Source organism: Manis javanica, chromosome 6, assembly GCF_040802235.1.
Source record: "Manis javanica isolate MJ-LG chromosome 6, MJ_LKY, whole genome shotgun sequence".
NCBI classification, from domain to species: Eukaryota; Metazoa; Chordata; class Mammalia; order Pholidota; family Manidae; genus Manis; species Manis javanica.
Genome location: NC_133161.1, coordinates 118,303,659 through 118,318,119, shown reverse-complemented (window position 1 = coordinate 118,318,119; position 14,461 = coordinate 118,303,659). Strand labels below are relative to the sequence as shown.

The following is a 14,461-nucleotide window of genomic DNA, read 5'->3' as shown; positions in this document are numbered from 1 at the left end:
AGGACAAAAATATATAAAAAGAAATCCCAAGAGTCTTAAAATATTTATTTGACACTGATAAAATATTTGGATTTAGATTGGGTTAAATAAAATGTACTATTAAAATTAGTTTCATGCATTTCTCTTTTCCTTTTTTATATTGACTACTGAAATTTTTCACATAACATTTGCTTGTGTTATGTTTCCATTGGGCAACATTGGCCTAGGGTAGCAAGAGGTGGGTTCAGTTTCAGCTAAGGGCACTGGGCTTAGCAGTTTAACTGGATTCTGATTTTTGTCCTAAGCCCCAAATTTCCAATAATCCTACTATTTGCAAATATCTCTTGTAGATATATCTGTTCTACATTCCATCACCTCATGTGATATTGTCATTGCACTAACACATAAATTACATCGGTATACTCTCCACACTAAGTACCCTGTGGATGGTATCTATTCTCTCGTGGCAATCACACAGTTAGTTAACAAAGCGATTATTATCACGGCACCTTCAACACTTTTGCCCCAGAACCTGGTATAGAAACTGACACATAGTGGACTTACAAGAAAAATTTGTGAAATAAAGAAATGAATAAATGTATGAGCCAACAAATCTATAAATGACACATATGGGGTAAGGGAAAATTATAAGAATCAATGAAAATATAATGAAAGAGGATCATTGCCCTTTTCATCATGTCAGAACTTAATCTTACCTGAAAAATACGTAAGATTTGAAGCCAGAATTTTCAAAATATTATGAAATTTTCCTAGTTTAATATACATTCCCAACCAACAGAGGGAGTAAAAAAAGTAGGATGTAGATAGCTGTCTTTTTTCTACTGCCATCCAGTGGTCAAAGAATCACATTGCATATCACATCTGAAAAAGTTAAGTCAACACTGCATTGGCAAGTAAGCTCTCGTATTTGCTCTTACGGCTCAGGAATGTTTAGCCTAACATTCGAACACACAAAAGAGAAAATCAAGAATGTATGACTCCCAGTTCTATAATTAAAAGTCACTTTTCTACTCAAGTTTTAGTACAATAATAACTACAGTGATAATCACTAAGGGATTTGTCTTTCGATCTTCAAATAATATTACACTCAACAACAGTTTGACCAATATTTTTTTTCTGAGGTAAATATTAGGACAGATGACTTATGATTATAATTTGGTCAGCAGCTCAGAGTCTCCAAAAACGTAAAATCCTACGTCCCATAGTGGCAGCACTCAGAGGACACAGCCTTGCCTCATGGTCATTCACATACATGTTTTATCTCTTCAACCAAAGTATAAGCTTTAATAGAGTAGAGACAGTTTCTTAGGGTTTAACTGTTTGTATCTCAGTGCTCCATCGAATGCTTTGCATGTAGTCAGTTTTCAATACATGTTGTACAAATGAGTAGTAGTTATGTTTATTGCAGTTGGGTTTGGTGAAAAGTAGTAAACTAAAGAATTGAGTCCAAAGAATATAAAACCACAGTAGCTCCTTCTAGGGTATTTAAATAATCTCCCCCATAAACTGTACTTAAACAAAATGCCAAATAGTTCTCACTGCATTCTTTTTCTAAAATTAACAACTATCTAAAAATCCTTTAATTCCATGTTTAGTAACTTCATCAATGAACTTTCTGTTTTTATAGGAAATGTATACTTTTTTATTCCATTCAACAGCCACTCTCATTTAATTCTCAGTAAAATAACATATAGTGTGCCCATGTTCTTTCTTTGCAGATAAATCTATACACAGAAGGGGATACATTCATCTTTCCTTAACCTTCTACAGTCAGTCATCCAGCTTGAACCTTAAGACTTGTTTCCTGATCCTTAATTAAGTTTTACCTCTTTCTTTTCAACTCATACTAAGTAGTAGGAATTTCAAGTAAAAGTACTCAAATACTAATAAAGGAAAGGAAAAGTATATGTAAAAGGATTCATTCTAGTCAGTGTGTGTGTGGAATTTTTTGGAGGGAGGAAAGAAGATAGTTGAATATTCTTCACATTTTATTGATATTCGTCTCCAGAATTAACCTCAAAATGTGATGCTTATGCCTAAGGCAACAGTCTAGAAGTGTACGTACAGGCTTTTGGAGACATAAACCAACTTTTCATACCAACCCACTACTTACAATTAGCCATGAGAGCACTTTTTCATATTACTAGTACTCAAGAAGTATCCTGTATTATTATCATACACCTACAATCAAGAATATCATTTACTTTAGGAACATAATAATAACAGCTGTTTACTTCTTGCTCACTGCACATGTATTTCATGCAAATAAGTGCTTCTCTTTTGCCTTCCTATCTCTAGATTTCATCCACATGAATATTGCAAAAGCTCCTAGAGTTCAAAGTGTCTACAAATTAATTTTTTATTTCCATAACCTTTCCTTATCTGCTCTTTCTCCTTTATTCCCTATCCTGTCAATGATATAAACTGTCACCCTGAATATTAACAGGAACCTGTCATCCTAGATACAGAATTTAAGCAGCCCTCCTCCCATTCATTTACAATGTCATTATGAGAGACTCATGTGGCTCAACCATCAGTCATAAAAAGAAGACACTGATTGGCTGATTTGCTGAACCCTCAAACCTTATTCAGTCTTTCCTACCAGGCAATGAAATGGACAATGAAGATGCTCGGCTGTATTAAATACAGCAAGGATGCTCACATCAGCCGACATCAGACATGTAAATTAAAAAGTGCATTGTATGTTTTATGATGGAAATGAAGGACAAATAAGGCATGGCCAGTTCTACCCTCCAACCTGGGGAGGGTTGGAATCAGGAATGGCCACACAGAGCACTGCAATTCCTCTGTCTATAATGTGACACTCGGTCAGCACATTTACACAACAGCTTATTCAAAAATAATTTTGATGTGTCTGGAAGAACAACAAAAGGATTTATAGGAATTCACCATTGGATGAATACCCTAATTAAAAACCAGATAATTTTACTCTGAGTCCTACTGCATTGGAGAGTTTACCTTAAGTACCAGTGGGATCACCCATTGTAGACCTCAAGTAGTGAAGTAAAGAGACATGTTTAGAGCTCAGTAAAGGGGCAGAAGCAGTCGATGCAGATGTATAGGTCATTCACACATAACACTTTGGACAAAACTAAGATCTTCCAGAAACCATCAGTGAAAAAGTGAGAAAATCAGGCTGAGAACAGAGCCTTGAAAAATGTTCAGTATTTATAGGGCAGACAGGAAGGTGGACATGTATCCAAGGCGATAAAAAATAAATAAGCAAAAGAGCACTTAGGGAACGCTACATAAGGGAAAAACCTATGCATTCAATACTGTATTTTTACAAATACCCTTTTATTCTTTAAAACATTATAAATTTATCTATATGTATTTATACATACTTCCCCCCAAAATATTACAAGTGTAGAACTTGATAGGTAATAATATGACATTACTTTTTAACTGTGAATGCTCTTCTTACATTCACAAAATCCCCATTACAGTTTAAGATCCTTCCTACGTCTTTCACTATTCATAATGGTTATGGGGCAGAATACAACATAAAATACACTTCTTAAGGCCTTCTCTAACCTTGCTTCTCCAAAGAACCTAAAATGAGAACAGTGCTAGTGCTGGCTTTATTTTTATCACCACCTCAGTCATGTAGGAGAAAAGGTAAAGGAGGGGCGGTGGCCAGCCAAGGAACGAGAACGTTTGAGAGAAGACACCTGCCAATCACGGGGAGGCTGCAAGTCATAGGACCTCACCCCAAACAGATCTGGGGAGCTGTGGTAATGAGCTAAAATCGCAGTGGGTACAGCAGAGGAGAAGTGGAGACCACAATTCACGGTGAGACTGCAGAAGTTATATGGTGATAAAATAAAGAGAAGCAGTAAGACGACTTGTGTGTGTTATGGGATGGTGCAAAGAAACTTGACTGTACCTGTTGGCTGAGGAGATGGAGTCCATAACAAGGGAAAGTTTAAGGACAGAAGAGCTGAGGTCATGAGGCTGAAGGAGTCAGAAAGAGGCCACAACACCCACATATACAAGGGACCAGAGCAGAGTGTGATTTATACAAGCATTGCCTCCTGATCCTGGTATAATATTAATGCTAATGCCAGGTTTACACTGTTGTTATTGTTGCTTAGAAACTACATCATTTGTTGAAGCATAAGCTGTGTTCAACGAAAGCAGTAGGAGATACAGATATGATCACAGACATCTATTGATCTATTTATTTATCCATCTATCATAGCATGAGGAGGTGTTAATCCAAGTTATTCCATTCTATAATTATGTGACTGCTTTTATGTTCTAACCAAAGAGCTAGACTTTGCATTAATCCCTGTTAAATTTTATTTTGCTAGGATCAGCCCAACATCCCAACCTAAAAGCACAAACGTAGATTTTCTAACTCAGAAGTCAGCAAACTGCAGCCAGCAGGCCCATTGCCTGTTTTGTAAATAACTTTTTATAGGAACACAACCACACCCACCCATTCACATCATCTGCATGGCTGCTTTCATATCACAACTACAGAGCTGAGTAGTTGCAACAGAAATCTCAAGGTCAGAAAGCCTGAGACAGTTATTATCTGGCCTTTACAGAAAGGTCAGCCAACCTATGCCTCTAATCTAACCTCTTAACTATTCTTTCCCGCTGAAATATGCAAGTTTCATAGGTATGTTTTCTATGTCTTCATTCAAGTTATTAAGAATTTTGAAGCCGAATGGTTTAATCCAAAGTGCCAATAGCAAATTCCTATTCACCTCACTTTGAATAACACAAGTGTATTGGTTACTGACATATGAATGATAATAGTTTATTCTCACCCAGGCTACCAGGCTACAAATCGTTCTTCTCCACAGGTTGTTATAGTAAGAGTTGTCAATTTTCTGGCTGAAAACCACATAAACAGGCTAATACCACTTTCAGATTGTGACACTGGTAAACCTACCAAACATATAATCTAAACTTTCCTTTATAACTCAAGCACATCACTTAAAAAATCAGCAACTCTACTGGGTTGTAATATATAATTCACTGGTGACATATGGCAATAGGAGTTTCCATAAGGGCCACTATAACAAAATCCCCCAGACTGGGTGGTTTATACACAACAAAAATTTATTTCTCACACTTCTAGAGGCTGGGAATTCCAAGATCAAGGCACCGGCAGAGGTGGTGTCTTTTCCCTATATCCTCACATGGTGAGAGGGGTGAGAAATCTCTAGCGTTTCTCTTATAAAGGCACTAATGCTGGGAGGGCAGAGCTCACAAGACCTATCACTTCCCAGAGGCTCCACCTCCTGATTTCATCGCATGTGGTTTAGGATTTCAATGTATGAATTGCGGGGTAGGGGAGAATCCAAGCATTAAGTCCTTTGCAGGTTGAAACTATTTCTTTTTCCTTTTTCCATAAGAAATCTAAGCCAGCTGTGCTTGCTTAGGCCTTATGAATGCTTTTCAAGGCCTGAAAATATCAGAGGAGGCAGGAAAACTACTAGTGGTCTCTTCCCAATGCTAGCAATGTGAATAACTGTAACCAGTCCTGTTCCCTATTCTAATACAATGTTCCTATTCTCTTGTTGGATATGGGAAACACATAAGCAAGTGTGATGGAACTACAAAGGAAATAAGAAAGTAAAGGCAATGGTCTTTTAATGTCTACCACATGATCATTATGAATTCAGATACTTTGTGACACTGATTTTGGCTTTTAAGTGGATTTGTTGGGTATTTATTAGTTCATTCGGTTGCATTTTACATAGTTGAGGTTGCTGAATAGCTAACATCTATAAAAGTAGACTTTTGCTATATTGCTTATTAAATGTTTCAGTGAAATGCACAACATGTCAGAAGCTTCTCATAATGAGTCTGAAATCCTTCGTTTAAAACTAACACAGGATATTCGACCTCTGTTCACAACTCACACCCAGCAGCTCTCTCTGAGCTCCTTCAGTCCAAAGCAGGTATGTTGGGCTCCAAATTTCAAAAATCACGAATTCTAATGTACGATCTTTCAAATCATGTCTGGCTTACTTTTATAGGCAAAGCATTGCATCTAAGACTGTCTTCGTAGACATGCTAAAAAAAAAGTGCTCAAGTGAAAAATCTGGGAAAAGATCACTGCTCATAATGAAAGATGGCTCATATGCCTGAGCTGTCATGCCTCCACAGGCCTCCCTGTCTCCCAGCTATACAAAAGCCACTAACCTGCACAGGACACAAATCACACATGTGAAAAAAAAACCCACATTTTTAATCTATCCATATTAAAGCGAACATGTAGATGTCAGCATACCATAGTGAAGAGCATACAAGAGGTGTATTAGACACATCATCAATGCTTGCAAGAAACAATGCAGTCAGCCTCACTCTTGTTCTGAAAAAAACAAATCCTCAGCAGGAAATATTTCTTCCTGTATGTGCACTTGTGCACTTTAGTGTCTCAGGGGCTTATTCCTTTATTTATGACTTACATTTGGTCCTGAAATACTGTATGGGAAGGCAGAGCATTTTGCTACACCATTTGTCTTGGATTCTTTCCTTTTTGGCTATTATGTATTATATATGCCCTTGTATCTTTTTGCTGAAACTTTCCTTCACATAAATGTTAATGTAGAAATGCTCCCTTTTAAAAAGTGTACTAATTCTGAAATGTAGAAGTTTGAAATAATTTATAAAGTTGTAAAATACTAGACAGGTGACTCATGATTTATATTATTAGCCTATATTATTAGCCCAATGAAACTCAGACACAGTTGGCAAAATTTAATATCTAGCATGCTGAGCTGCAGAGGGGCATCCAGGAAAGGGAACCTCATGCTATCCTGGGACAATGGCCACCTCATCTTTGGAGATTTTAGACTAGAAAAGGCAGTCATGTCCTCCACTATCATACCGAAAATTAAATAATTCTGCATTCGTGTCCCAAGGCAATGGAGATGTAGGAAGGCTGGTCTTGCTCACAGTATTAGCCTGCCTGCATTCTCAGGAGCACGGGCACTGAGTATTCAGACAAAAGACAGGCCATATCTTTCTCCAAATTAAATCTTTCATTGCCCTCAGCATAATGACCAAACCCCCTAGAAGTCCTCCCAGGCCCTTAGTGGACAAATGCTTACCTACATTCTCATCTCCAAACCTTGGCAGTGCTGTTTTCTCACTAGGACCCTCCGCCCTCCTTCCTCACCGCTACCAGCTTCTTGACTGAGCCTTCATTCCCCAGTTTAGACATCACTTTCCCCAGGAAACCTTCCTCTCTAATCCAAATTAGGTGCTTCTTTTGAATCCCCATACTCCTGTAGATGTCCTCCATTAAAGCACATATCATACCACATAGTGCTCTACACTTTTTTTAAAGTGTAAAATGCTTTTTTTCAAAAAATATTTTATGATGGATTCAAATATGTGAAAGAGATAAGCAGAGTCATGTGGAATTGTTCTGTTGAAGAAGTGGGGAACCTAAAGCTACAAGTGTTCAGCCTCCCCATTATGCCTGTGCTGATGACCTCTAAGGTACTTCTGGAGAATCTTGGGACTCATCAGAATGCATCTGAAAGACAACTGCAGGATGTGGAACTAAGTATTTGCCTATATTGCCCACTAGACTATGGGCTCTAAGAAGGCAGGAGCCATGTATGTTTCATTCATAATGTGCTGATAATGGAGCATCTAGCACGGAAACTGGTAGAGATTACAGATGCAATAAAGAATTTTTGAATAAATGTATTATAATTACAGTGGGGGTCAGCAGCCCCGCTGAGGATAAAGAAGTATCTGTATGTTAGTTTCACCCTTTCATCTTAAAAGGACAGTCCAGGTCAAGTAAAGAATGATCTGAAAAGAGATCACCTAAAAGGGGCCACGTAGCACAGACACTCACTCACTTCTACCTTAAAGTCATCTAGATTCTTTGTGAAAGAGCAGAGCATTGCCTAAATGATTCAGCATAGATGTGTTGGAAACATCCTACAGCAGTTCATATAGAAGATGTTCCTATTTTAATACAAGAAATAATTTTATTAAAATGTTCAGGAAGTGCCTTTTTATGCTCATCAGATCATTTAGCAAAGAAATTCAAGAGTAAATTTCAGAAGATGATTTGCATTATGACTCAGCTCTCAAGGACAGGAGCGTTAATTAGACATACCCTTCCAGTTGCTTAGAATGATGGAACTCTGAGACCACATATACTCAAGAGTCCCACGTGACAGCATGCTTACTGCTGGTCATTAGAGATCAGTGACTCTGGAAACATTGCTCCATTGTTTGACCTTACTGTTTTGAAACAATAAAGCTTTGCTGTCAGTCCCTGAAAGGGAAAGTCCTGTAGATGAAAATCGATGTTATTCAATGAGCACAGAATGGTCCTTACTGTAAATTACAACCTCGTGGCATCTTTCACTACATAATATATGGACACCTACTTAAACTTTCCTCCTTAAAAGAACCTCTATTAAATAATATAACCTGTGGCAGCAAGTCAAAGCCATGCTACACTTAAACTATGTAATCACCATTATGTTCTGTAAGATTATGAGGCTTTAATACCTTTAAAAAATATAAGCACAGAAGAATGTAAGATTTAGACAATAGTCTGATTCTCAGCTTTCAGACACTTCAAAAATAATTGATTTATATTGTCCTCTCTTTTGTCACCCTCCCTTTAAGCTCTGATAGTTGCACTGAAGTCAATGTGCTGTCATCAGTGATGACAATAGAAACCCATATTATTTAAGAAACAAGCCTGACTATTTAAAAATCTAAAACCACAATTACTAAAACTACAGGCCTATCACTAGATAATGATAATGTAATAGATAATTCAAGTACTAACATATTAAACAACCAAACAGAACTAAATTCAGAATCATCTACCACCAACACCTGTACTTTCTGAAAGAAACAAAAGGTCAAGAAAAGAAAGATTGCATCTGCATTCTTAACCCCCTAAGCAGGAAGTTCTTTCTAGTTAGATTTAAAAATAACCAAGTAATACTGTCAGTTAATTGCTACCTTTACACTTCTTGATCCACACTCTGAGCAACACCAGTTGTGGCCAGTTATTATAAAAGCACCAACTGCACTGACGCACAGACACTAAAATAAGAATGTGTGGATGCTACTGCTAAATTAAGATTTTCTCTGTACCAAGAGGTGGATCAGGAATGGATATCAAAAGTAAATCTGTTTGAGAGACAATAATAAACATAATATAAGAAAGTATAAATATTCAGTTAAGTACGACCAACTATTATATTTTTAATCCTTCTGAGTTGTAGAACCTAGTTTCCTCCTGGAGACAGGGACCAAATCCAACCACCCTCATCCGCTAGGTAACCTTTAGCTGTTTTGCAGTGGTGCTAGGAAGGGCTCTGGAGTTTTCTCTTTTAGAACAAGAACACATTGTAATGGAGTATTCTGGAAGGCCAGGAGACTATCATTTATCAGCCCTAACACTTGATTTCAGTAGCATTTTTAGCTACTCTAGTTATTTGGAGCTGTTAGATACAGGTAGATCAAAAACAAGTTTTTCATATCAAGCTAGACAGGATCCCTACCCAAGACAGGAGGAGGCCCATTCTTTTTGTTTCTTTCTTGATTCAAATAATGGGTAGCAGCTAACAAGTTCAGTAGGGACAGCCAGATGGCACACAAACACCAAGATAGTTTAGAGCATTAGGTAACGGTTTCTAAAACTCCTATTCAAGGATCATGACAAATTTTTGTTGTGGTTCCCTACCATTGGTAATCTGAAGGCTAGATCTTCTCAAGGCCCTAAATAATTTATGTGTGGAAACATTGATCCTCTCTCTCTCCCCTTATTATATTCCATATTCAAGTCCTCCCCAAGCTTCTACCCTGTCTTAATCTGATAGTTGAAAGAACAATACTATTGTCTTCTTTAATGAGCTATTAATGAAGTTTGGGAAAGGAGGTTGAAAGTGTCTAGAATCAGAACAGGAGTTTAATTTAATACGTTACTACTTCCTCTCATCAGTTCAACCATTCCATTAAGATTTTTCCAGATGACTCTAGACTCTTTCAAAGACCTTGTGCTCTCACTCTCTCATCAAAACTTTTACGGCAGAGTTTGTCAACCTTTTGGTTTTCATGAATCCTCCCTTCAGTAGCTTCTTTTAGACATTTATTTCTAATCACATCCCCTCCCTGTGAAATGCTAATACTACAGATATGCTGTCTGTCTATTTACACATACTGAGCCATTGGAGAACCACAAACTACTGCAATACCTAAGATACTTTTACCCTCTAAGATCCGATTTTGCCACTTTGGGACAACAGGACCTCTCTTTGAGAATGCATGGTCTGTAGCACTGAAGAATAAATTGCCTTTTGAAAATTCCCCCAACTAACAATGTAAGTGTTAACTATTTTTCACTCTGCATTAAGCAATATTTTAAAATCTGACTACCTTTTGCACCTTCTCATCCTTGTTTGTTAAATGAGATTAACATTGAGGAATCTTAACTAATCAAAATGTGTGTGTGTGTGTGTGTGTGTGTGTGCATGTGCACACACATGCACATGCATGTGTGCACACTGTTAGTAACTGCAAAGCACCTTTAGCTAAAATATAAAGAAATAAATCCAGGTCAGTGTTTGAAATCTTGATAAAACAAAGCATTTATCATACAGACTAGACAGATGTACAAAGTTTTAATAATGAAAACTAAAATGAGATTATTCTTTTTGAAAAAAATGGTATGAGCCACATGGTTTGGTTTTAGTTAAAATCTTGGGTTAATGGGCAATGGTTACATACTTTTCATTTTCTGTCCTTGACTTCTTGTAACTGATACTTCAGAGGTTAAGGATTACAAAATTATGGCTATGAAGTCATGCAAATTATAAATGGCATTTTACTCTCTGAGGCTAGAAGGGCATCTAAAGTCCAAACATGAACAAATCTAAAAAGTCAATTAAAAGACTGTCCCTAGTGGAAATATTAATGAGTAAAGCAAAACTTTTACGAAGTTTGGTCTTGAGCCTAAGCCTTTTTTTTTTAAGTCCAATAAGGAATTTTTGTGCTGTAAGATGGCAAGTCATCAAAAATGCACTGCTAAAGTATTTCACATAAAAACACTGTGATAAAGTAATTCTATAAATATAGGGGGATCTTCTGGCCAGGAGGCAACTCTGTGGCTTCCCTGTACCTCCTCCACATATTTACACCACTTCAGATGACTTGAGCACATTAAAATCCACAGTCTACTTGTCATTAGAAAATATAATAAAGTTTTTGTTTTTGTTGTTCCTAAAATCAAAAGCCTTACAGTGGAGTCCAAATTAAGGAAATACCAAGAGAGAAACTAGTAAGGAAATAAGATGGTAAATATGAATTTACTGGAGAACACCCAAATATCGCCAGCCCATACAGCAAAGTCATTAAGAATAGCTTGGTGATTCCTTAGGGAACGTGTTAGAACTTTTAGCAAGCAGACAGCCATAAAGATACTGTTTATGAAGAAAAAAAAACCCAAAAGCCTAAAGTTCACTGCAGGTAGGTGGCAGAAACGGCTGCAAAGTACTGTCAACGTTAGTTGTCCTTGAGAGTAGAGGAATAAATCAACTTCAGGTCTTGGTGGAAGCCCAGGAAGTAAATAAAAGTCAGTTAAAGTATCCAGGACCCAATGACCCAGGTGTCCTCCAGAGTAAGAAAACAAACAAGCTTGCTTTGGACCTTAGGTTAACTGTTTAAAGAGCTTTGCTCCTTGCAAATAGTTAAGTCTTCTGCGCAAGGAAACGGACAGCAGAAGCCCAGTCCCTCTGTGGTATTGATGAAACCCCCAAAGCCCCAGTGTCCCTGAATCTGAGTTTCTGAGCCACGGCTGTACTCCCCTGGGAAAGTCACTTCGGGGAAAGAAAGTACAATGTGCTGCACATCGCCATCTCCTCAAAATAAATAATATGTAAGTCTTCACTCTGTTCCAGATATGACTGCGGTACTGAAACGCGTCACTCCCTCTCTTCCTATTAAAATAATTAGAATAGAATAAATCACCCAAAGAAAGCCACTTCTGAGTCCCTCCACCTATCATGAACGCCCCATCTATCCGAGTTTCAAGTTCGAAAGGTTAAGAGTCTGACCGAGGGGCGGCGCAGCCTGCGACTCTCTGTAATTCCGGGATCCTGGCATCAGTGACTATTGAACACCAAAATGACTTCCTCAGGGTGCAGCGAAGTGAACCACCTGACCCTTGCGATCCCCTCCAGCGCGGGTCCCACACCCCGCAGACCCATTCCGGGAAAGGGGGATCTCGCAGGACTGGGGACAAGCACGGGCCCCGCCCCCCAAGCCCGCGCCACAATACATTCACCAGGGTTCACAGGAAAATTTTTTAAAAAGAAAGAAACAATGACGGCAAGAAAAAACAGTGTTTTATATTAAAAATAAAATGAGTCTCTTACCATCTCGCCTGAGATTGGCGTTGCGCAAAGCTTTGATGGATGCGCTCTGCGGGGTAGCAGAAGTGTCCCGATAGCAGCAAAAGTTTGCGCAGACTAGAGTGTAGACGAGGGCGAGGCGGTGCATTGGGATCAGCGACCTGGGTGCAGCGTCGCTCCAAGGAAAAGCCGGGACCCGCTCCGGGAGGCACGCCCGCCGCGCTCCGGCCGCCCCGCTCGCCCGCCGCCAAGCTAGTCGCCGCGCTCCGCACGAACTTCCTGCATGCCGGGCTCTCCGAGCGCGTGTGGGTGCCGCACTTCCTTGTGCTGTGCGAGCTGGTGAATGGTGACGGGACGACAACAGGTTGGCGTCTGTCCGCCCCCTCCGGCGGCCAGCCGCCGCAGCACAGGCTGCAGGGGGCGGGCGGCGCGGCGGCCCCGGGCAGGCGAGCCGAGCAGCCGCGTCCTCCGCCGCGGCGGCGGCCCCCGAGCTGCGCGTCCCCGGGCCCCGATGCCCACTCCTCCACCGAGCACGCCCAGTCCGGCCTGGGTCAGGACGCCCCCCACCTCACTGGGAGAAAGCCTAGCCAGGAGGCTGGAAAGGGGACAGGGACGGGGCGGGCGGCCAGAGGTGGGACAGGGTGGAATCCCAGGACTTTTCCAGGGGTGCCTGGCCCATCCGCCTTCAAGACCTGGCCCCTGCCTGGTGATGGTGGGCTTTGGGGAGGGTACTGGAGTTGGGAGTGTTTAGTTTACAGTAACCCAAATCAGATTCTACTTAGTTAAGATTTCAATCCTGTGTAAAAAAGTGGAAAAGCGTAATAATTCTGAGTTTCCTTTGAACCCCTGTGAGACTTTAGCTGAATAAGGATAATTTCGGGGGTGGGAGCTTGGGCCCAGGTCTTTACAGTCTCACAGGGCTCTGGACCCCATACGTGACGAAGCCTACAATAAATCATCCAGGGGGTTTCAAACGTCCCATCCCCACCTCCTGCACAGAAGGGGCTACACATCAGGGTGGGGTTGAGCAATTAATGCTGGCAAGGTGGGGAAGTTGAGAGAGAACACTGTGTTTTTGCTTATGGTCCAGAAGAAGAGTAGGGAACATCCAGCCTCTAGGCCTCCCTATTCTCAGTATGTGGCAGCTCTGAGGTGCAGAGGAGCTGCCTCTGGATTCCGGGAACTTATACAATCATGCATCTATCTCCCGGGGAGGGGACTGGTTTGAAAAAGGATTAGGTCCCAGCCCTGCTGCTCTGCTCTACTCAGCTAGCACTGTCACCTTGAGTAAATTATTTGACCTCTTGAGCCTCAGTTTCTTTACTTATAAATGGTGGGTAGCAATTCTTAGTTTATGTGGTTGTGGTAAGAATTATATTAAATAATTTCAGCTTATTGTTTTGTGTGTAGCTGGGTACAAATCCATATTCCCATGATTTCTCAGCTGCTGATCCTATGAGATGTAGAAGAGACATTCTCCAGTCTCGTTCTGGCCTTCCAGCTCCTAGAAATCTGGGGTGTAAGTAAGTGCTACCTCTGTAGAGAGAGCTGGAAGCGGCCGAGAAGCTCAGGAAGTACAGGAAAACACGGACTTGACAATGACACCCTCCAACTCTGACTAGGATGTGCATGTGTACTTACCCACATACTTAAAGACGAACGTGGTTCATCTCTTCACCTTTTGTCGAAAACAGTGTTTTATAAACTGCGAGTCTGTGGGTTGTGAAATCAATTTCAAGACCAGCAATTATTTTTTTATGAAAACTATTTTTTTAGAGCAGTTTTAGGGTCACAAAAAAATTGGGTAGAAAGTACAGAGATTTTCCAGAGACCATTTGCGCCAACACATACATAGCCTCCCCGATCATCAGCACCCTCCACCGAGGGGTATGTTTGTACAAGTGATGAGCCTACACCAGCACGTGATAGTCGCCCGAGGCTCACATTATAGTGTGCGCTTGGTTACATGTGGTAAATTTAAAGGTTGTGTTAGGATTCACTCTGAGTGCTGTACAGTCTATGGGTTTGGACAGATATATAATAACACATAGTCATCATTTGGTATCATACAGAGTATTTTC

At 40.1% G+C, this 14,461-nt stretch overlaps 1 protein-coding gene across 5 annotated transcripts in view; it reads right to left on the bottom strand.

The window, feature by feature from the left end:
* Window positions 1-12,792, bottom strand: part of PDGFD (platelet derived growth factor D) — a 232,595-nt gene extending 219,803 nt beyond the window's left edge. For 2 of the 5 annotated variants that reach the window (XM_073239357.1, XM_037026087.2), the window contains exon 1: window positions 12,405-12,789. In XM_073239357.1, the coding sequence (XP_073095458.1) occupies window positions 12,405-12,528 (124 nt within the window). In that variant the 5' untranslated portion in view covers window positions 12,529-12,789. Of the gene's footprint in view, window positions 1-12,404 lie in introns of all 5 variants that reach the window. The other 3 variants (XM_073239358.1, XM_037026084.2, XM_037026086.2) reach the window with 3 other exon arrangements.
* Between the last annotated feature and the right edge of the window lie 1,669 nt (window positions 12,793-14,461).